Source organism: Gossypium raimondii, chromosome 4 (assembly GCF_025698545.1).
Source record: "Gossypium raimondii isolate GPD5lz chromosome 4, ASM2569854v1, whole genome shotgun sequence".
Classification (NCBI taxonomy): domain Eukaryota; kingdom Viridiplantae; phylum Streptophyta; class Magnoliopsida; order Malvales; family Malvaceae; genus Gossypium; species Gossypium raimondii.
The window spans coordinates 664,856-689,105 of NC_068568.1; the positions used below are offsets into that span (position 1 = coordinate 664,856).

General features: G+C 34.3%; 4 protein-coding genes across 6 annotated transcripts; all 4 read right to left on the reverse strand.

Annotated features, from left to right (window-relative positions):
* Positions 1-1,440: 1,440 nt before the first annotated feature.
* LOC105779341 (protein ACCELERATED CELL DEATH 6) lies at positions 1,441-3,922 on the reverse strand. The gene is made up of 4 exons (XM_052629044.1): positions 2,723-3,922; positions 2,157-2,614; positions 1,809-2,063; positions 1,441-1,731 (listed from the first exon to the last, which is right to left on the reverse strand). The coding sequence occupies exons 1-4, from the start codon at positions 3,591-3,593 to the stop codon at positions 1,714-1,716; spliced, it is 1,602 nt and encodes a 533-aa protein (XP_052485004.1). The 5' UTR covers positions 3,594-3,922; the 3' UTR covers positions 1,441-1,713.
* A 1,874-nt stretch (positions 3,923-5,796) lies between these two features.
* LOC105779170 (protein ACCELERATED CELL DEATH 6) lies at positions 5,797-7,609 on the reverse strand. 2 transcript variants are annotated; one of them, XM_052629045.1, is made up of 3 exons: positions 6,795-7,609; positions 6,235-6,720; positions 5,797-6,097 (listed from the first exon to the last, which is right to left on the reverse strand). In XM_052629045.1, the coding sequence occupies exons 1-3, from the start codon at positions 7,581-7,583 to the stop codon at positions 5,933-5,935; spliced, it is 1,440 nt and encodes a 479-aa protein (XP_052485005.1). In that variant the 5' UTR covers positions 7,584-7,609; the 3' UTR covers positions 5,797-5,932. The 2 variants fall into 2 exon arrangements, with proteins under 2 accessions (XP_052485005.1, XP_052485006.1); XM_052629046.1 differs by having other exon boundaries at positions 5,958-6,159.
* A 4,528-nt stretch (positions 7,610-12,137) lies between these two features.
* On the reverse strand, positions 12,138-14,379 carry LOC105779346 (ankyrin repeat-containing protein ITN1). Its single transcript, XM_052629043.1, has 3 exons — positions 13,472-14,379; positions 12,919-13,385; positions 12,138-12,801 (listed from the first exon to the last, which is right to left on the reverse strand). Exons 1-3 carry the CDS (start codon positions 14,256-14,258, stop codon positions 12,364-12,366), a joined length of 1,692 nt encoding a protein of 563 aa, XP_052485003.1. The 5' UTR covers positions 14,259-14,379; the 3' UTR covers positions 12,138-12,363.
* Positions 14,380-18,924: 4,545 nt separating this feature from the next.
* On the reverse strand, positions 18,925-21,041 carry LOC128040377 (ankyrin repeat-containing protein ITN1-like). 2 transcript variants are annotated; one of them, XM_052629042.1, is made up of 4 exons: positions 20,996-21,041; positions 20,176-20,901; positions 19,634-20,088; positions 18,925-19,512 (listed from the first exon to the last, which is right to left on the reverse strand). In XM_052629042.1, the coding sequence occupies exons 2-4, from the start codon at positions 20,870-20,872 to the stop codon at positions 18,964-18,966; spliced, it is 1,701 nt and encodes a 566-aa protein (XP_052485002.1). In that variant the 5' UTR covers positions 20,873-20,901; positions 20,996-21,041; the 3' UTR covers positions 18,925-18,963. The 2 variants fall into 2 exon arrangements, with proteins under 2 accessions (XP_052485002.1, XP_052485001.1); XM_052629041.1 differs by lacking the exon at positions 20,996-21,041 and having other exon boundaries at positions 20,176-20,985.
* Between the last annotated feature and the right edge of the window lie 3,209 nt (positions 21,042-24,250).

The window sequence follows — 24,250 nt, forward strand, 5'->3', positions numbered from 1 at the left end:
TGGGGAAAGCGCCGCTGAAGGTCCTGGTCTTTAGCGGCGTTTGTGGAAAAAGTGCCGCTAAAGGTCATGGTCTTTAGCGGCGTTTGTGGGAAAAGCGCCGCTAAAGGTCCTGGTCTTTTGCGGCGTTTGTGGAAAAAGCGCCGCTAAAGGTCATGGTCTTTAGCGGTGTTTGTGGAAAAAGCGCCACTAAAGGTCATGGTCTTTAGCGGCGTTTGTGGGAAAAGCGCCGCTAAAGGTCCTGGTCTTTAACGGCGTTTGTGGAAAAAGCACCGCTAAAGGTCGTGGTCTATAGCGGCGTTTGTGGGAAAGCGCCGCTAAAGGTCATGACTTTTAGCGGCGCATTCAATAGCGGCGTTTTTTGTGGCGCTTATAAAAGCACCGCTAAAGGCCTAAAAAAGCGTCGCTAAAAGCCTGTTTTGGTGTAGTGGAATTAGAAATTTAAGCAATGGCTTTAGCACCACCTCACTAATATCATTTTCTAATTTTCTTTTTATTTTATTTTGATATTATGTTTAAAATTATTTATAACTATTAAATAAGAAGATAAACACGCTCCAACACGCTTAAATCCATGTCTGTCTACATCGACAACAATATCAATATTAACTAAATTAAGACTCAGTCAACTTTTTATTTTTAGAAAGAAACCAAAAGAAATATAAAATATTTTTTTGCATGATGTTCAAAATTTTATAAATTTATATATTAATATCATAGATTTTATGAATTGAAGTTTTATAAGCTATTTGGTTTGGGTACAAAATTAAACACTGAAGTCAGTATCAAAATGAATATTGAAACCAAACTTACCTACCAAATGATATATTAAGCCAAAAAAGCTAAAATAATTTTATTTTTATTTTTCTATTTTCATTTCCAAAAATATTTCAATTTCTATTTTTAAAAGTTTAAAACATGTAGAATTATAATTTTGCTTTTAATAATGAAAACTTGAAAAACATATTATTTTTCTATAATAGAAATATGAGAAAAAAATATTTATATGGATTCAAACTAAAGTACTAGATTTAATATTAAAAAGCCGTTGAAAGAAAATAATATTTTGAGTTTATAATAATTTGAATCAGGATTAAGAAAACAAGAATGAAAACTTCTATTGTTTTGAAACCAAACGTAACTTCTATTAGTTAGTAGTCTAAATGTATAGTTCTTAATTAGTTCATGGAATCATGATACGTTGTCTAATGTCCAGTCCTAGAATAGGATTTACTTTCGAACAAAGACATAAATGCGTTAGTCTAAATTAATAATACGTATTTTTAATTATTATTGTTGTTGTAATTGTGTATTTTTAATTAATTAGGATGTGTGAGCTATAAGGTGCATCTTTCTTTCAACAATTTAATTTGTTTATAAGGGATTAATGTCGTATTTAATTGGGGCATTATTTAAACTGTCACAGCAAATGTGGGTAAAACATTTTTAAATCACACTTATTTTATTAGTGTCACATATAATACAATATTTGTGACAAAATTCTTTATTATCACAGAATCATCTCCACCCAAGCTAGTAATACTTCTATGTAATAACAGAAATATAAGGCAGGACAGATGAAACATGAGGCGATGGCAAGTCCATGAGAAGGTTTTAAAACCACATAACTACCTGTGCTGAAAGCAATCGCCGTTGCAGTTGTTGCATGACTAAGGAGATTAGAAGCGGACCGAGTTTGATATAAAGTTATATCAGTTATCCAAAAAGGTATTCCTGATAAAAGAAAATCATTAACCCCAAAGTGGATGGCGAGGGCACAAATAGAAAATAAAGGCCAATGCATTTGTTACCACAAATGCTTTAAAGGCTATTTCATGAATCAGAACAGGAGTGCCCTGCTCTAACCCCTTTTCACCCTTGAAACCACCTGGAACAGTTATGGCTGCTGCGAATGCCACAGTGGCTATAAGTGCTGCCACTACTAAATTAGTATCTCTTGATTTCTCCAAGCTTTCTGCAGAGACCGCTCGTAAGTGAAAGGGTAAAACCGGGAACTCTGCTACTTTTTCACGTGCAATATCTTTCAACATGTCTTCAATTGGCTTCTGCCATACCAGCCACGTCAGCATATTGTATTGTAGGTTATTCAAAAGCCAAATATTAATAAAACCATAGCCCATAGTCATAGAAATACACACCTTTTCTCGCAGATCAGCCGTTAAAGGTTGCTCATGTCGAATAAAATCACTCACTTTGTCTGGTGTGAATCCAATGTCACCTTCCAAGTTCCTTAGATTTCGGAATGATCCATATTCAGGCTTAGTACCACCAGGAATGAAAAGAAAATGGGGACTGTCTCTGAAAGCCAGGTAATGAAGTAAACTCAAACCTCTTTTGTCCACTTTATCACAACAATCAGGACAATAAAAGAGAATCTTTCTTACTGTTCCAAGATAACCTTGCCTGGCTGCCATAAGAAGGGGTGTCATCCCCAACTTTCTATCACCTATATAGGCAGCTGATACATCCGTTTTTAACAGTTCTTCCACAACAGAAATGCAACCTAAGTGTGCAGCATAATGAAGAGGGGTGTGCCCATCTTCATCTCTTTCCTTTATCAAATTCCTATTCTTCTTTAATATTATCGTTGTTGCCGCTAAATCCAAGCAAAAAAAAAAAAAGAAAAAAAAGAAGTAAATAAACCTTTTCTTTATTTATTACAAACAAAAAGAGAAAAAAATATGGAACTAACTCATTAACATACCTGCAATATCTCCAGCCATAGCTGCTGCATGCAAAGCTGTTCTACTGTGGGGGCCCCCATGACCAGTTGAATTCGATATTTCTAATAATATACTCAGCATGCCCGTGTCTCCTCTCTTAGCTGCTAAGTAAAGTGGAGTCTCCTGGTTTTTGTTGGCAGAATACTGAAAATCAGGGTCTTCATGCTCCAACAATTCTTTCACCATTTCAACGTCGCCATACTTTACTGCTAAATGTAAAGCCGTGTTAGATTCCTGATCCGTGATCCTCAGCATCTCTCTCACTGCATTTACTTGACCCATTTCCAGCTTCTCTAAATCTCCATCTCTAGCTTTTGCGCATGACTTGATTAGAAGTTTAACAATAGCAGAATGTCCATTCATTGCTGCAACGTGCAAGGGAGTTTGACCTTTAGCATTCGTTTGGAGTAGTAGTGACGGACACTTGGTAAGAATTTGTCCGATAAAATCTGATCTTTTTTCACTTTTTTTCTTAATAATGAAAAACCACAAAAACAAAAGGATGAAAAAATATAATTTGGGGAAGGATCTAGTTCTTGAGAGAATTCCATTAGAAAACCAGGCGGCAAGCTCGTGGGTTGCCAAGTTAACATGGAGCACGTTGTCATGGTTTGGGGTCTTTTGCGATTCAAGGTCAAGCTCCTGGTAATTATTGAATACTTCAATTTTTCCTTCTGCTGCTGCCTTATACAACGAAGCATCCATGTAAGTGATGTTCTGTTCACGCTCCTCAGGTTTAGAGGCGATTATAGGGTGGGGCTTCCATCGGACCCAGGGCAGCCATCGGACCCGGGGCAGCCATCGGACCCGGGTCTGCCATCGGACCCGGCGCCTCGCAAGAGAACTTACCATTTAGGCCGTCTAAATTTTTTAAAATTTTAAATTTGTAAAGATAAAATTATACTTTAAGCCTCTCTAAAGTTATAAAAATTTAATTTAATACTTTAAAAATTATAAAAATATAAACTATAAACAATTAAAATTTTATTTCAGCCCCTAAAATATTGTTCTAGCTTCGCCCATGTAATCACCGGTGGATATAAGCACGATGTTTGCCGATAGTTCCATTTTTGTTGATCTACTGCACACCTTTCTTCCTAAATAACACCAAACAAAATGTAAATAATTAGCTAGGAACATTCCAAGCTCAAGGAAAAAAATATTTCTACAAATTCATAAATTTACCAAATGCCTTGCCTATTTGTTGCCTTTCATTCAAGTCACAACTATATATACTTCCATATTTGAACACTTTAATGTTGCGTAAAGAACCATTTCCTGGAACACATTCGCATACCATAATCCTCAGCAATGCTATTCTTGCTACTTTTACTTTAATCGAAATACCATTCTTCTACCTTAGTCTTGTCTGCTTATGCGTTCAAGTAAAGCATATTGTGATCTTAAACAAAAAAAACAAACGTTTTATTTTGAGCAAACAACAACATTACCATAGGAATACAACTTAAACAAAATTTAAAGAATTCAGTTATATATATTGACTTCAATTTTTTTATTAATGAATATTTGTTTTCAAAATTTGCCCAACTAAAACAAATCCTTCAATCTAATTAACATAATCTATACTAAAATTCTATTACACGTTTATGTGGAAATTATATATTTAAAATTACATAAAATAATTAATGAAATATAAGGTTTGAAACTAATAATATATATGTATGAAATTTAAATTAAATATTAATTTTAATTGTGGGTAAAAGAAAATTTAAAAGCTAAATACATTCCAATTGTTTATAATGATAGTGTAATTCATAAATTTTATTAGTTTTTAAATAAAAAAGTAACCTCGTAATATTATAAACTATTTAAAATATGTAAAGACATTTTAGTAATTTCATTGATGAATTGGTGTCGAGTTGACTCATATCATCAAATCAGTCACGCACTTAGAAAATTAGTATAATACAAAAAATATATATATTTACATTTATCAAAACATATTTTCCAATTTTCACAAAATTGAAAATAAAAACTACTTTTAAAAATGAAAATACAGAAAAACCTACCCTAAATTTGCTCCAAGTATAAAGGAAAAAGAAGATGGAGCTACAATTTCCCTTTTATTCTTCTTTCCGTGCAATTGTCTTTCACACCATTTATTCTATTTGCAGACCATAGCTTTTGCTTTATTCAATGAGAAGATCTAAGAGTAAAAAGAGTTAATGTACTTAGTGATTTTTCTTTTTCAATTTGGTACATAAGTTTGGCTTCAACGTTTAATTTGGCGTCTAATTTTTTTCAATTCGATATTTGAATTTATTTTTATCATAATTAAGTGCCTAAATTTAGCTTTAATGTTTCATTTAATACCTGAGCTTTTTTTTTTGTCTCAATTGAAACACTTATGCCTTTTTTTTTACCATAGTACATATGTAAAATATTTATTAGGCAGATGAAGTCATTTGGTTTGAGTATCAAATTGAACATTGAAATCAAACTTAAAAGACCAGATATTTGTTTTTAGTTTTTACGTTTAAAAATTATGTGTCAACATTTTATTTCCTTAAAATTTTCATTTTAAATATAGCTGCATAAGATTTGAAATGACATTTAATAATTAAATTAACACTTTTAATAACAAAATTAAGAACTTGATTGATATAACATCGATAGTTTAAATACTTAATTAAAATAATTTGAAGTTCAAAGACTAATTTAGAACAAAAGTTACAATTTATGATGTTTGGTGTAATTAACTCATCCTGCCCCAAATTAAAAAAAAAAACTAAAATTATTCATTGTTGGGATTTATTTACGCTTTCGAGCAATTGATTAGTTCTATCATTTTCAAATTGTCATAGACAAAAACACGAAGAAAATCCAAGTGTTAAATGCATAGAATTTATAAATATGGAGTGTTAAATTTGTTGAATTATTTAGAGTTAGGATCAAATTAATAGAATATATAAGTATTGAGGACTAAAAGTGTTGTTATATCAACTTAAAAAGATCAACGCTCCGTCATTTTCCTTTAATAATTTAATAGAGAGTAACCAAAATAGAACTAATCGAAAACGTTAGTTACCAAATTTGAAATTTATTTTAATAATTTGATGAATAAAATAGAAATACGCTAATAGTTAGATAACTAATGATGTTATTAATAATTATTTCATTTAAATTTAAATTTTAAAATTTATATTTGATACATTGATGACATATAATTTTTAGAATAATTTTAAGAACCGAAGAAACAAAATGGTCACAACTAAATGAGCATCTCTTGTCTTCTCCAAGCTTTCTGCAGAAACAGTCGGTAAGGAAAAGGGTGAAACCGGGCACTCCGCTACTTCTTCACGTGCAATATCTTTCAACAATTCTTCAATTTGCTTCTGCCATGCCAGCCACATTGTCCAATTGTATTGTTGGTTTATTATATATGTTAATTTAAAACCTAAATATTGATAAAACCATATTCATAGCCATAGAAATACAAATAGTTATACTAACTGTGTACAATTAATTTTACCTTTTTCTCTTTCTGCCCACTGTTCTCGAAAGATTTCCTCGCTCTAGCGATCCTAGGTCGATATGCATCATAAACTTGATGAGGTGTGATTCCAAGGGCATCTTTCCAGTCCATTAGATTTCTAATTGATGCACATTCCATCTTGCGACTAAGTGTGAAAAAGTAAATTGCTATACGAGGAGGATAGACTCTAAACGCCAAAAAATGAAGTAAATTCCAACCTCTATTGTCCACCTTTACACAACAATCTGGACAAAAAGAGTGAATCTTTTGTGATTTTTGTAAATGGGCTTGCCTGGCTGCCATAAGAAGGGGTGTCATCCCCAACTTTCTATCACATACATAGGCAGCTGATGCATCCCATTTTAACAGATCTTCCACAACAGAACTGCAACATTTGTGTGCAGCATAATGAAGAGGGGTGTGCCCATCTTCATCTCTTTCCTTTGTCAGGTTCCCTTTCTTCTTTAATATTATCTTTGTTGCCTCTAAATCCAAACAAAAAAAATGTCAATAAATATATTCTAATTTATTTCAAACAAAAAAAAATTGGAACATACCTGCGTCTTCAGCCATAGCTGCTGCATGCAAAGCTGTTCTACCGTGGGCCCCCCCTGACCAGTTGATTTCGATTTATCTAATAATACACTCAGCACGCCCCTGTTTCCTATCTCAGCTGCTAAGTAAAGTGGAGTCTTCTGGTTTTTGTTGGCAGAATACGGAAAATCAGGGTCTTCAAGCTCCAACAATCCTTCCACCATTTCAACATCGCCATACTGTGCTGCTACATGTAAAGCCGTGTCGGATTCCTGATCCGTAATCCTCAGCATCTCTCTGACTGCATTTACTTGATCCATTCCCAGCTTCTCTAAATCTCCGTCTCTAGCTTTTGCGCAAGACCTGATTAGAAGTTTCACGATGGCAGAATGTCCATTCCTTGCTGCAACGTGCAAGGGAGTTTGACCTTTAGCATTCTTTTGGAGTAGCAGTGACGGACACTTAACAAGAATTTGTTCGATAAAATTTGATCTTTTTTTACTGTTTCTTTTATAAATGGAAATCCACAAAAACGAACGGAAGAATAAATAGAATAAGGGCAAGTATCTGCTTGACAGAATTCCGACATAAAACTTTGCATAATACTCAGGGGTTGCCAAGTTAACATGGAGCACGTTGTCATGGTTTGGGGTCTTTAGCGACTCAAGTTGAAGCTTTGGGTGACTATTGAATTCTTCAATTCTGCCTTCTGCTGCTGCCTTGTACAACAAAGCATCCATGTAAGTGATGTTCTCTTCAGGCTCCTCAGGTTCACCGGAGGATATACGCACGATGTTTGTCGATGGTTCCATTTTTGTTGATCTATTGCATAGCTTTCTTCCTAGATAACACCAAACAAAATGTAATTAATTAGCTAGGAACATTCCAAGCTCAAGGAAAAAGAATACTACAAATTCAGAAATTTACCAAATGCCTTACCTATTTGTTGCTTGCCTATAATATCTTTCATTCAGGTCACAACTATATATAATTCCATACTTGAACACTTTAGTGTTGCGTAAAGAACCATCGTTACATTTTTCAATTTCTTCCTTGAACACATTCGCATAGCATAATCCTCAGTAATGCTATTCTTGCTACTTTTACTTTAATCAAAACATAATTCTTCTACCTTATTCTTGTCTTCTTATGTGTTCAAGTAAAGAATATTGAGATCTTGAGCATAAAGAGCATTGAATATTAGCTCAGTCAAAGAGATGCTCGACAGATCTCTTGAGTCTTCAAGGGATGAGATCTTGGCTTCATATCTCTGAGGTAAGGTTGCAATGACTTTTTCCAATATTCTTGCTTCACTAAACTGGTCCCCAAGCAATCTGATGTTGTTCACAATAGACATAATTCTGTCTGAGTATTGCTTCACTGTTTCTTCTTCCTTCATCTTCAAATTTTCAAAGTCCTTTCTCAAATTCAAAAGTTGTTGCTGTTTGGTTCTTTCAGTCCCTTGAAACTTCTCCTTGAGCTTATCCTAGGCCTGTTTTGGAGACTCACAAGCTATGATCCTTGAGAAAATCACATTAGACACACTGTTTTGAATGCATGACATGGCCTTGTGTCTTTTGGTTCTTTCATCTTAGTGCTACCTGATCTAAGCCACAATGAGATTGGCTCTTAGAGGTGCCAGTTCAACATTTAACAACCTCCCACAAGTCGAATGCCTGCAGGTCGGTCTTTATTTTCACTACCCAAATGTGGTAGCCTTCACCATTGATCACTGGTGGTAGAGTTGGAGAGAATCCGAATGAAGACATGATTTTTAGACTTGAAGAATGATAGGTCCACTAAGAAATAAGCTCTTGATACCAATTGTTGGAACTTAGAAAATAGATTGAAGAAATTTGACAAAAACTTGAGCTAAAAGGCTCAAAAAACTTGTTGAGCAATCAAGCAAAAAATCAGACAAAGAACTTGAGAATGAAGAATAATTTTGAATGATATTTTCATTGCATTTGAAATGAGGCATATTTCCAATACATAAACCAAGCATTTAGCTGGTCAAAAGAGACAAACTTCACCTAATCATCAACCTAACTCCACTAGGTATCCTTGAAACTTATAAAACATGACTTGCACACTAGGTTTAACTCCACTAGGTACCTAATCATCAACCTAACTCCACTAGGTAACCTAATTTATCAGTCTATCAGCACCTAATTAAATCAAGTACATTAACAACTTGGTTTAAATCTAACTATGTTACAAAACATCAATTTGAAAGTAACAAAATGAAACAATGACTTGAACTTCATTTGCAATCGCATGGCTTGGGCGGCTCCTCTGCTCCTTGGTGCATGCAGCCAACTTCAGACTTTTAGCATTCATTTGGAGTAGCGATGACGGACACTTAACAAGAATTTGTTCGATAAAATTTGATTTGTTTTACTGTTTCTTTTATTAATGGAAATCCACAAAAATGAATGGAAGAATAAATAGAATAAGGGCAAGTATCTGCTTGACAGAATTTCAACATAAAACTCAGCATAATACTTGGGGGTTGTCAAGTTAACATGGAGCATTGTCATGGTTTTTGGTCTTCAGTGACTCAAGTTGAAGCTCTAGGTGATTATTGAATTCTTCAATTTTGCCTTCTGCTGCTACGTTGTACAACGAAGCATCCATGTATGTGACGTTCTCTTCAAGCTTCTCAGTTTCACCAGAGTGTATAAGCACGATGTTTAGTGATGGTTCCATTTTTGTTGATCTATTGCACAGCTTTCTTCCTAGATAACACTAAACAAAATCTAATTAATTAGCTAGGAACAATCCAAGCTCAACAAAAAAAAATACTTACCTATTTGTTGCTTGCCTATAATATCTTTCATTCAAGTGTGACAACTATATATAATTCCTTACTTGAACACTTTAGTGTTGCGTAAAGAACTACCGTTACATTTTTCAATTTCTTCCTTAACACATTCGCGTAGCATAATCCGCTGTAGACCGAGACACGACCTGCTGTTTCTTAGACGACCATGACACAGGATTGGACCCAAAAAATACACTGTATCCTGAAGTTGATCATTGATCATCGAAATCCAACCCCCAGTTAGCATCAGAAAACCCAACCAGAGATAATAAACCGGACCGACGAAAAGCAATCCCAAAATCAAGAGTTCCAGACAAATACCGCAATATCCTCTTAAGAGCACCCATATGAACTGTGGTAGGATTATGCATGAATTGGCAAACCCTGTTTACCGCATACGCAATATCAGGCCTAGTAATAACAACATACTGTAATGCACCAGCCAAACTCCTATACCCAGTCGGATCAGACAAAGGATCCCCGTCATCCTTAGAAATATGAGATGAACTAATCATGGGTGTATGAACACTTTTAGCATTAGACAAGCCACTACGTTTCAATATATCGTGAATGTACTTCTTTTGACCGATGTGAAGACACCCAGCGGAGGACCTAGTGACCTCAATACCCATAAAATAATTAAGACTTCCAATGTCTTTTAGAGAGAATTCATCATTCAGCAACTTCACAAACCTGTCAATAGAAGACGATAAGTCACCAGTATGTCATCGACATACACAAGAACATATAGAATGGAGTCAGAGCAAGCACGAACAAACAACGACGCATCGGACTTTGAACTAACAAACCCAACTGTCAGAAGAAACGTCCTTAACTTCTCAAACCATGCGTGGGGAGCCTGACGTAGACCATATAAAGCCTTTTTTAAATGACAGACCAAGGGTTTTCCATCAAACCCAAGCTGCACATATCCCAGGGGTTGCTGCATAAATACTTCTCTATCAATATCACCATTTAAGAAAGCATTGTTGACATCAACTTGACGAAGTGACCAACCTTTAGTAACCACAATCGACAAGATAACCCTGATAGTGGCAGGTTTGACTACTGGACTAAACATTTCTTGAAAACCATAGCCCGGAACTTGAGGACAACCTTTCGCAACCAGACGCGCTTTGCACCGTTCAACTATACTGTCTGGGTTTTTCTTGACTTTGAATAACCATTTGCAGCCAATAACTTTGCGACCTGATGGCAGAGGGACAAGTTCCCAGGTACCATTACGAATCAGGGCATCATACTCAGCTTGAGCAGCAGCCTGCCACTCAGGGCTAGCAAAAGCTTCCTCAATTGTTGATGGTTCACTAACTTCAACAACAAGGACTTTAGGTTTAAAAATACCAGCCTTTGATCGAGTAGTCATGGGATGAAAATTCGTATCAGGCACAAAAATCTCTGGTTCTATAGGAACAGATGGAATTGGAACAACTGGTGTGGGAGACTGATCACCAGAATAAGAAGGAATACTATGAGAGTTAGTACTTGTTGGACTAATATCTACTTCATTTTGAGGAACCGAATACCCATTTAAAGAGGGAATACTATAAGAATTAGTACTTGTTGGACTAATATCTACTCCATTCTGAGGAGCCGAATACCCATTTAAAGAGGGAATACTATGAGAATTAGTACTTGTTGGACTAATATCTACTCCATTCTGAGGAACCGAAGATCCATTCAAAGGACTCGGGCATGCAGGATCAGTTACTGTGTTCCTATGACAAGACACATTATTCTTAAGCACAGGAAACAGGTAGGTATAGTACGCACCTCCCGAGTAGAGCGTGATAAGGACGTCGGAGAAAGAAATTGTGATTCATCAAACTCTACATGACGAGAGACAATAATTCGACCATCAGGTAAAAGACATTGATACCCCTTGTGACAAGAGCTGTATCCCAAGAACGTACACGGTTGAGACCGAAAATCTAACTTGTAACGTTGAAACTGCCGCAAATACGGATAGCAACAACACCCAAAAATACGCAAATGATCATAGGTAGGATCACGCCCATACATAACTCTATACGGAGTCTTACCATCCAGCACTGGTGTGGGAAGGTGATTTATTAAGTGAACCGCGCATGTAAACGCATAAGCCCAAAATTCCATTGAAAGCCCTGCTTGAGCTAAAAGAGTGAGTCCCATTTCCACAATGTGTCTATGTTTACACTTTGCAACGCCATTTTGTTCAGAAGTATGAGGACATGTAATACGATGAATGATGCCTTGAGAAGCCAGAACTGAAGCGACCGCTCTATACTTCCCACCCCAGTCACTCTGAAACTGTTTGATAGATTTGCCGAATTGATTTTGAATGAGTTTCTGAAACTGAATGAAGCAAGTCACAGCCTGAGACTTCTGCCGAATTAAATACACCCAAGTGAACAGAGAACATATATCGATAAACGAGACATAATACTAATTTGACCCAGAAGCAACTGAGGTAGGTCCCCATAAATCCGAAACAACCAAAGAAAAGGGATCAGTATATTCAGTAGTAGAAACAGGAAACGGCAACTTATGAAACTTTCCCTTTTTACAAGCAGTACAAACATCAGTACTTATAACAACTTTATTTATGAAACTTTATTTTATCTTAACATCAATGATAAAGTAATATTATCGTATTTATATTTTACATATGTATTGAAGGATTCACAATTCCCCAAATACAGAGTAGAAAGGCAGGGCAGATGAGATACGAAGCAAAGGCAAGTCCGTGGGAAGGTTTTAAGACCACATAACTACCTGTGCTGAAAGCAGTCACCATTGCCAGCGTTGCATAGCCAAGGATCCCAGAAACAGACCGAGTTCGATATAAAACTGTTCGACGAAAAAAATTTAAATTGTGATAATAGATTATCCAAAACCCCAAAGTGGATGGTGAGGGCAGAAACAGATAAAATAAAGGCCAATGCATTTGTCACAACAAATGCTTTAAACACTGCCTCATGAATCAAAAGGGGAGTGCCTTGCTCTGACCCTTTTTCACTCTGCAAACCACCTGGAACAGTTATTGCCGCTGCGAATGCGACGGTGGCTATAAGTGCTGCCACTATTAAATGAGCCTCTCTTTCCTTCTCCAAACTTTCTGCAGAAACATTTCGTATGGGAAAGCTACAAACTGGTTCCTCCGCCACTTGATCATTCTCAATTTCTTCCAACAATTCTTTGATTTGCTTCTGCCATGCCACCCACATTAGCCGATCGTATTGTAGGTTTATTAAATATGTTAATTCAAAACTTAAATATTAATAAAACCATAGCCATGGAAATGCCCCACATATATATATACACACCTGTTTATGATGATGTTTCTCAGATCGAAGTGCATTATAAACTTCTTTAGGTGTCATTCCAAAGGCATCTTCCAACTTTCTTAGATTTCTGAATGATCCATTTACAATCTCACTACCAGCATACTTGAAAAGTGAACGCCCTATTGGGGAGGAAGAAACTCTAAAAGCCAGATAATGAAGTAAACTCAAACCTTTGTTGTCCACTTTTTCACAACAATCTGGACATAAAGAGAGAATCTTTGAAACTGTTACAAGATAACCTTGCCTGGCTGCCATAAGAAGGGGTGTCATCCCCCTCTTTTTATCACCTATATAAGCAGCTGATACATCCCATTTTAAAAGTTCTTTCACAACTGAGATTCTACGACTACGACCAAAGTGTGCAGCATAATGAAGAGGGGTGTGTCCATCTTCATCTCTTTCTTTTGTCAAATTCCCCTTCTTCTTTAATATTACCCTTATTGCCTCTAAATCCAAGCAAAAAAAATGTCAATAGACCTGTTTATTTATTTCAAAATTTTAATATAAAAAAGGAACTAACTCAACAACATACCTGCATCTCCAGCCATAGCTGCTGCATGCAAAGCTGTTCTACCGTGGGGGCCGCCATGACCAGTTGATTTGAATTTATCTAATAATAGAGTCAACAAGCGCCCAGATCCTCTCCTCCTAGCTGCTATGTAAAGTGGAGTCTCCTGTTTTTTGTTGGCAGAATACGGAAAATCAGGGTCTTCAAACTCCAACAATGCTTTCACCACTTCAACATTGCCACACCCTGCTGCTTCATGCAAAGCCGTGTTCGATTCCTGATCCGTAATCCTCAACATCTCCCTCACTGCATTTACTTGATCCATTCCCAGCTTCTCTAAATCTCCATCTCTAGCTTTTGCACAAGACTTGATTAGTAGTTTCACAATAGCAGAATGTCCAAACCTTGCTGCAACGTGCAAAGGAGTTTGACCTTTAGCATTCGTTTGGAGTAGCAGTGACGGACACTTGCTGAGAATTTGCTCGAAAAAATCTGATCTCTTTTCTCTTTTTATCATACTAATGAAAATACTCAAATACTGATGGAATAATACATATCCTTCGGGGAATAATATGAATAATGAGTACACAATGTCAACAGCACTCTCCTGGGTTGCCAAGTTAACATGGAGCAGGTTGTCATGGTTTGGGGTCTTTAGCGACTCAAGTTGAAGCTCTGGGTGATTATTGAATTCTTCAATTATGCCTTCTGCTGCTGCCTTGTACAACAAAGCATCCATGTAAGTGATGTTCTCTTCAGGCTCCTCAGGTTCACCGGAGGATATAAGCGCGATGTTTGTCGATGGTTCCATTTTTGTTGATCTATTGCACAGCTTTCGTCCTAGATAACACCAAACAAAATGTAATTAATTAGCTAGGAACATTCCAAGCTCAAGGAAAAAAAAAAGGTACTACAAATTCAGAAATTTACCAAATGCCTTACATATTTGTTGCTTGCCTATAATATCTTTCATTCAAGTGTGACAACTATATATAATTCCTTACTTGAACACTTTAGTGTTGCGTAAAGAACTACCGTTACATTTTTCAATTTCTTCCTTAACACATTCGCGTAGCATAATCCTCAACAATGCTATTCTTGCTATGAGCTTTAATTAAGGTAAAAGTACTATGAAGGTTTAGGGTTTAGATTGTATCTTACCTTTTCTTTTTAAAAAATGAGTAAATTAGTCATTGTTTATTAGATAAAAAAAGTAAACTGATCATTTCTATTAAAAGTTTCATCCTTTTCTATCAATAAAACGGGCATAACAAACAGAATAGTTAGATAGTTAAACATGACATGCAACGTGTCCCTCATTCTAATGTACATGGGCTAATGTTTACCAGAAGGACCAACTTGATCTTTGATCTAGTATACAATGACTAATTTACTTTTTTTTTTTATAAATTAAATGGGGCAAAATGCAATACAACTCGTAGTACAAGTAAAAAAATTTAAATTAGTAAAGATAAAATTACACTTTGGCCCCCCTAAAATGATAAAAATTTGATTTAATCTTTTAAACATTATAAATATATAGGCTATTCAAATGTTAAAATTACATTTTATTATTATAAAAATTAAAATTTAATTTCGACCCTCTAAAATTTTTTTCCACCTTTTGCGCCTGAGTACAATTATTTTTCATTAAAAGGAATCAATATAATAAAAAATTTGGTCCAAGTAGATGGAGCTACAATTTCCCCTTTATTCTTCTTTCCCTACATTTTTCCTACACACCATTTATTCTCTTTGCAAATCATAGCTTTTGCTTTATTCAATGAGAAGATTTAATAGCAGAAGAACGTTAATGTACTCGAGATTTTTTTTTTCCAAATTGGTACATAAGTTTGGCTTCAATGTTTAATTTGGTACCCAAATATTGTCAATTCAATGCTTGAATTTCCTTTTGTCATAATTAAATGCTTAAATTTAGCTTCAATGTTTCTTTTAATACCCATTTTTTTTATCTCAATTAAAATACTTATGTTTTTTTTTTACCATAGTACACATGTAAAATATTTATTAAGCTATATGAAGTCATTTGGTTTGAGTATTAAATTGAACATTAGAACCAAATTTAAAGACCAAATGGTATATTAATCCAAAAAAAAATGGGTTAACCTTCCTTTGGTTCACTACACCAAAACAGGCTTTTAGCGGGTTTTTTTTTGCCTAGCGCCGCAAAAAATGCCGCTATTGACAATGCCGCAAACTTTTGCGACGATTTTAGAAATAAATGCCGCTAAAGAACAAGACCTTTAGCGGCGCTTTTCCTACAAACGCCGCTAAATCCCCGAAAGCTCAGAAAACGGCATCGTTGGGCTTAGGTTTTTTTGCTGCGCTTTCTCAAAAACGCCGCTAAAGCCCTGGGCATTAGCGGCGCTTTCTTAAAAATGCCGCTATATCCTCGAAAGCTCAGAAAACAGCGTCGTTGGGCTTAGGTTTTTCTTGCGGCGCTTTCTCAAAAACGCCGCTAAAGCCCTAAGCATTAAAGGCGCTTTTCTAAAAACGCCGCTAAATCCCCAAAAGCTCAGAAAATGGCGTGGTTGGGCTTAGGTTTTTTTGTGGTGCTTTCTCAAAAACGCCGCTAAAGCCCTGAGCATTAGCGGCGCTTTCTTAAAAAAGCGGCTAAATCCCCGAAAGCTTAGAAAACGACGTCGTTGGGCTTAGGTTTTTTGCGGCGCTTTCTGGAAAACGCTGCTAATGCTTATTTTCAGCGGCGTTTTCCATAAAGTGCCGCTAAGGATTGATCTTTAGCCGCGTTTTTAATCCAAACGCCGTTAAAAGCCTGTTTTGGTGTAGTGGTTCCTTACAATATTTTTTTTATTTTTATTTTCTATTATCATTTTCAAAGAAATATTTCATTTTCTAATTTTTATTTTTTTTCAAATTGAAAACACATTTGATAAAGATGAAAAACATGGTATCTTTTTTTTTTCTATAATAAAATAGAAAGTGTATATTTTTATGATTCAAACGAATGTACGAGATTTAATATTTGAAAAAGCTGTCAATTTTTTTTTACATTTATATAAATTTACATTTTATGGATTCAAACCAACATGTAAACTAATAGTATGTGTAAATATTAGCTCATTAGTTACTTACGTTAAATTTATCGGAAGTTGCATCACAAATATTGTTTTGGATGCAAAAGATAATTTCAATTAGTTGTAATTTAAATGAATAGTCCATTAACTCATGGAAACATGATAAGTAAGTGATTCATATAAGGATATCATGTAGTCTAATGTCCAATAAGGAAAATAACTTATCTTCGCTATCAAAATAGAATTGACTCTTAAATAGTGATATAGATAAAGAATACATTAAACTAAACACGAGATAAATTAATTTTAAATTTATTTAAAATTATTTCCCCTCTAAAATTATTACTTCAGACTCCCAACACAAAATTTTTGACTTCATTCATAAACACTTGATATACGAACATAATAGAAAATCTTGCAAACACGAGAGATTATTTAACATGGTACAAGGAAGCCACATGTCATAAGTAATATATTTTTTTCTCAATCAAGAAATTATTAGTAATATCATAAAAGGACCATAACAAAAGTCCAAATACATACATCACTTAGTGAAGTATTGAAAATTGAATCCAAACGTGATAGAATTTAACAAAATTTAAAAACCAAAAATTAACTTCCTCAAAGCTCTCACGAGAATTTGAACACAAGATCTAAAGGTAAACTAATTTTTTACCACTAAATCAAGAGACTCATTTTATTTTTAAAATACAAAAATTAACTTAGGACTTACGAACCACTAACCCCAAACCAACAAACCTTACTGCTCCTCGCCTCAATTTTGGAGTGTTACAATTAAATACAGAGATATGAATTTTAATTTACGAATGTAAACAACATATATTTAACAAGATAGACCCAAAATCTTCCGTAACCAATTCCCTAACCTAAATAATTTTCTCTGAATTTCTATGGTAGACCCAAAATTATCTTTTTAAAAAAGAATTTTCAAAATTTTGTTTTTAAAAGATGACTTTAAATGTGTTTGATCACACCTAGCCAAAAATTTAATCGCCACTTTTCATTTTTAAATAACATTTCATGTTTTTCTTAAACCTAGAATCCTCATATTTTTCAATTATTTGTCAAATTAATTTTTAATTATAACTGAAAATTAATTACAATATATCTTTACTATTCTTTGATATTTAGTAAATCTTACTTTACACAAATTGTGATTTTTTTTTGACCTTTTTCATAATTTTAATAAGATAGACATATCTCAAAAAAAAAAAAATTGAAGTAATGTTTATTCAAAGAGGTAACATTCGAACTAGAAATTGGAAGAATATTGTAATCGATGATAAAGTATATTGTCACATTTATATTTTATATATATAAGGAAGCATGCAAAATTAGCCACACACCAAAGAAAAAGGCAGGGCCGATCAGATATGAAACGATGACAAGTCCGTGGGAAGATTTTAAAACCACATAACTACCTGTGCTGAAAGCAATCACCATTGCAATCATTGCATGCCCAAGGATCCCAGAAACAAATCGAGTTCGATTTGAAACTGTTCGATGCCAAAAATTATATCTTGATAATATATTATCCATAACCCAAAGTGGATGGTGAGGGCAGAACGGAGTATAAAAAGGCCAATGCATTTGTTACAATAAATGCTTTGAAGGCTGCCTCATGAATGAAAAGGGGAGTGCCTTGCTTTGACCTTTTGTCACTTTGCAAACCACCAAGAACAGTTATTGCCGCTGCGAATGCAAAGGTGGCAATAAGTGCTGCCACTACTAAATGAGCATTTCCCTTCTTCTCCAAGCTTTTTGCAGAGATAGTTGGCAAGCAAATGGGACAAACTAGTTCCTCCGCCACTTGATACCTTTTGTAAACACCGAATTTCGTCCAGGATCCGTAAGTAACAAGAATTGGAGTTTTAATTTGTGGATATGGGATCCAATTTTTGTTAATATTTATTAGTTTTGAATTTAATTTCACAATTTTTAAAGTCAAATGTTTATGAACTTTGGGATAATATTCGATTTGGGCCCAAATGTTTTCTTATCTGTTCATTTGTGTAATAAATGTTGGACTGTGGGCCCATTTACTTCAAAATTTATAACTTTTTTTATCTTTTATAATGATAAAAAATTAAAATGAAAAACCTCAAGAAAGGCCCTTGAATTTTGAATATGCTACATCTTGATCCTTACTTTTGTTTTGCTATTAAATAACCGATTCACTCATTTAATATCTTTGCTTTTAATTTATCAAAAATTTGGATCATAATTAAGTACCTAGATATGAATTTTAATTTAACAAGGTAGACAAAACATATTTAATAAGGTGCCGATTTTGAGCGTCGCGAGGATGCTATGTAAACAACATTTTTTTTTAATTTTTATCGTAGACTCAAAATTATCTTTTAAAAAAAAATTAATTTTTTATTAGGAATTGGAACAACATTGTAATCAATGATAAAGTAATATTATCATATTTATATTTTACATTTGCATTAAAGGATTCAAAATTTCCCAAATACAGAGTAAAAAGGCAGGGCAGATGAGATACGAAACAATGGCAAGTCCGTGGGAAGGTTTTAAGACCACATAACTACCTGTGCTGAAAGCAACCACCATTGCCAACGTTGCATAGCCAAGGATCCCAGAAACAGACTGAGTTCGATATAAAACTGTTTCACGAAAAAATTTAAATCCTGATAATTGATTATCCAGAACCCCAAAGTGGGTGGTGAGGGCAGAAACAGAGAAAATAAAGGCCAATGCATTTGTCACAACAAATGCTTTAAACACTGCCTCATGAATCAAAAGGGGAGTGCCTTGCTCTAACCCTTTTTCACTCTGCAAACCACCTGGAACGGTTATTGCCGCTGCGAATGTGACGGTGACTATAAGTGCTGCCACTACTAAATGAGCATCTCTTGCTTTCTCCAAGTTTTTATCTGCAGATATGTTTGGCAAGCCGATGGGATAAACTGGTTTCTCCGCGACTTCTTCATTCACAATTTCTTTTAACAATTTCACAATTTGTTCCTACCACATTAGCCGATTATATTATAGATCATTATATTATATATGTTATATAATCATAATTCAAAACACAAATATTAATAAAACCATAGCCGTAGGCATACAAATACAAATATAAATATACCTTTTTCTCTTCCTTATCATATTGACATGCATTGAAAACTTGTTGAGGTGTGATTCCACTAGCATCTTTCCAGTCCCTTAGATTTCTGACTGATCCATATTCAGTCGTGGTAGCATTATCATTCTTTAATAAAATGCGGAATCCACGAGAAAGGTCTCTAAACGCCATAAAATGAAGTAAATTCCAACCTCTTTTGTCCACTCTTTCACAACAATCTGGACAATAAGACAGAATCTTTCTTACTGTTCCAAAAAGACCTTGCCTGGCTGCCATAAGAAGGGGTGTCATCCCCCACTTTTTATCACCTATATAAGCAACAGATATATCCCATTTTAACAGCTCTTCCACAACAGCATCGTGACCCAAGTGTGCAGCATAGTGAAGAGGGGTGTGTCCATTTTCATCTGTTTCCTTTGTCAAATTCCCTTTCTTCTCTAGTATTATCCTTGTAACCCCTAAATTCAAGCCCAAAAAAAAAAAGTCAATGGTTCTATTCTCTGTTTATTTCAAACAAAAAAAAAAAAAATTGGAACTTAACTTACATGGATCTCTAACCATAGCTGTTGCATGCAAAGCTGTTCTACCGTGGGGGCCACCATGAGCAGTTGATTTTGATTTATCTAATAATATACTCAGCAAGCGCCGACTTCCTCTCCTAGCTGCTAAGTAAAGTGGAGTTTCGTGGTTTATATTGGCAAAATATGGAAAATCAGGGTCTTCATGCTCCAGCAATGCTTGCACCACTTCAACATGGCCATACCGTGTTGCTATATGTAAAGCCGTATTGGATTCTTGATCCGTATGTCTGATCATCCCCCTCACTGCATTCAGTTGATCCATTCCCAGCTTCTCTAAATCTTTATAAATAACCCTTGCACAAAACATGATTAGATGTCGTACAATAGTAGAATATCCATACCTTGCTGCAACATGCAGTGGAATTTGACTTTTAGCATTTGTTTGGAGTAGCAGTGATGGACACTTGTCAAGAATTTGTAGGACAAAATCAAATCTGGTACGTTGCCAGATACGCTCAGGGGTTGACAAGTTAACATGGAGCACGTTGTCATGGTTTGGGGTCTTCAGCGACTCAAGTTCAGGCCCCTGGTAATTATTGAATTCTTCAATTTTGCCTACTGCTGCAGCTTTATACAATGAAGCATCCATGCAAGTGATGTTCTCTGCAGGCTTCTCAGGTTCACCGGAGGAAATAACAATGTCGTTTAACGATGGTCCCATATTTGTTGATCTATTGCACAGCTTTCTTCCTTGAAAACACCAATTAATATTCAATTACCGTGGAACATTCAAAGATAAACGAAAAAAAGATTACAAATTAAGAAAAATTACAAAATGCCTTACTTATTCCAAGACACCTTGTGGCTTATCAAGACAAGTGACACATATAAACATAATCAAGAAAAATTTTGTAGAAATAGCATATGACACCACGACAAGAAATGACCTATAATGTCACAGTGATATGAGAAACACCGTCATCTCGACGAGGCCAAAACAATAAGTGGTGCTACAATATCGTGATGTGGCAAACTATTTGACAACGTCAGAAAGTAACGATGTCACCGTCAACCTTGTAATTTAATTTATTTACAATTCAGTTAACATGGAGCACGTTGCCAGATACGCTCAGGGGTTGACAAGTTAACATGGAGCACGTTGTCATGGTTTGGGGTCTTCAGCGACTCAAGTTCAGGCCTCTGGTAATTATTGAATTCTTCAATTTTGCCTATTGCTGCAGCTTTATACAATGAAGCATCCATGTAAGTGATGTTCTCTGCAGGCTTCTCAGATTCACCGGAGGAAATAACAATTTCGTTTAACGTTGGTCCCATATTTGTTGATCTATTGCACAGCTTTCTTCCTTGAAAACACCAATTAATCAATTACTAACAAACCCTAATGTATGATATCTGCTACTTTGATAGACTAATTTGAGTATTTAGAAGTTGATATGTATGATTTGACTATTTCATAATAACATGTATGATATTTGTATATGAGCATGCGGGACATGTTAGTTCTGTTATATTTGTTATCTGATGTATGGGGTGGGATTTGTATATGTGGAGGAAGTGTTCTGTGAGGTGACATTTCGCCGATATACTGGCAGCTTGACTGCATACTATTCTTGATAAGTGTTGTAAAGACACTATGTGGTGTGTAGGGATGAGTGGGTGTTTTATACCCCATATGGTGTGTTGGGATGGTCAGAGATGGTGTGTAGAGGATGGGGGTAGGACTTTGGGTATCTGTATGTTTCTAATAATCCGATTATGATATTATATGATTCTGTTAATGACTTATGCCCGTATCTGATTTGCTACATGAGAAATCTGAGTTTATGTGTATGCATGTCTCTGTTAAGTTACACATTGAGTTTTTGAAAACTCACATTTGTTTGTCTACTCTATTCAGGTAATCTTCAGACATAGGCAGGTCGGTGCAACGGAAGCTCAGCGATGACCACTAGTATGGAAACTATCCTTTAATTATTGGTTTTATTTTAATTTATGGTTTTTCTTGAGAGTTTTGTAATTTTGGGACTCTCCGGACTTTTTGATTTCTTTTGGTTTTTGTTGTTGTTTTTGGTTTGATTATGTTTTCTGCAACGCACAACAAACAATTTTTCGTAAATAATGGTTTTATGCAAACAAACGTTTTGGAAAACACAAACTTGGTTTTCGACATATAATGACACTTAAGATTTCTGTCGCGAATTAAGTTTTTCTTAAAGAACAAACTATCAACGGTTTTATTAAAGACAATGTTAAATGGATATGTTTTATACAATAAGGACTCTTTTCTAGTAAGATACCATACGAGGTTTTTTTTTTATCATGTAAAGATCGGTTTCAAAACCCTTCTTCGTAACATTCTAGATTCAGCCATAACGTTCAGGCGAGGTTTAGGGGTGTTATAGAGATTGTGAAGCAATCTAAATTACAAATGCTCATAACAAGGTTTAAAACTCTAAAAATGGAGGATAATGAAACAATTGACAAGTTCTATGCCAAATTGTGTGATTTGATCTTTTCTAAAGAAATTCAACATCAAAGTCACAATCATTGGAGAAGCCAAAGATATTGATAATATGTGAATTGATGAATCAATTGGATTTCTACAAACCTATGAGATCAATCTAGATTAAATAAAAAGAAAATTGAAGTAGAGGAACAAGTGACAGAAGTAATGTCCACTAATCATAACACTACTATAGAAGAGTTGCAATGGTAGATAACCTTTTTATCTTGAAACTTAAACAAAGTTTTTAAATACAGGTCAAAATGAAGCCAAAGGTTTAAGAAGTTCAAAAATGCTCAACAAGAAGATCCAAGAGAGTTGTTAGACTATCGAGACCTATAAAAATAAAATCAATTTGAACATATAAATTAATAGAAAACAAGAAGCAAAATTATATCCACATATATAGATATTAGTGATAATTATATTCCTTAAGTAAGAACCACTAAGGTAAATAAAAAAAGGGTTTTATAAAATAAAAAACTAAATTTAAATTAAAAGCTGAATCAAAGAAAGTAATAATTAAAAATTTTAGGAAATTCAATGTTGAAAGGTTTTACCCAAAGGTAAAATCTACAATTGATTTTGTAAGTTCGATCATCGATATAATGATATCTTCAATGTGTTTAATAAATTAGTTCTAGTTGATGACTCAATAGTAATAAACTTGAGCTATTGTAATTATAACAAAAGATGCATGAATATCAAAGAACAAAAAGAATTAAAGTGCAAGTCATGTCTCATAAATTTATTGAATCAAACTTTGATTGACCTTAAACTAGAAAAAAATTTAAAAACTCATAAAGAAAATAAAACGCAAAAAACAAAATAAAGCTAAGGTGACTATGTCTAGGTCTCTCCTCAAGTTTTAACCTAATAATGTATGTTTATAAGGCAAAGATAATATAATAGAGAAAATACAAAAAATTATCTATTTACATAAAGCAGATTTTTTCAAGATTTCTTAGCAACTTTCACGTCAAACTTCCAGGCTATTTTTAGATGCGTTCATGAGGTTTTGGTGCTTGATTTGTGAAATAAATTTAATTAGATGCTATATTATGGGCTCAAAATAGAGATTTGTAGTTTAAGTTATGGTCGAAATGCTAAAGTTACAATATTGAAAGTCCAAATCGCAGAAGCTTTAAAATTTTTATTTTTAATCTCATTGTCTTTGGTTTTGCATGCAAGTATTGGAGGAAGAAATTAATTCATGACTAAGAATAGTTTACTACTTTATATTAATTACAAATATTATAAGATTGAATCTAATTCAAAGGTTAGGTAAGTTTAGGTTATTTTGAATACATAAAATTTTAATTTAATTATAAAATATTAAATAAAATTATATAACGTGCGAAAACAAAGTTGTTAAACATCATTAAATTACTAAATTATTAGAAAAGAATCAAAATTATCAAAATTACAGGGCATGCATATTATAATGCAACTAATTTTTAATTATAACCGAGAGTTAATTACATCATCTTTATTATTCTTTGATATTTAATAAATTTTACTTTATTTGAAATTGTATGTCTAGCAACTAATAATTTTATATTAATTACAATTAAA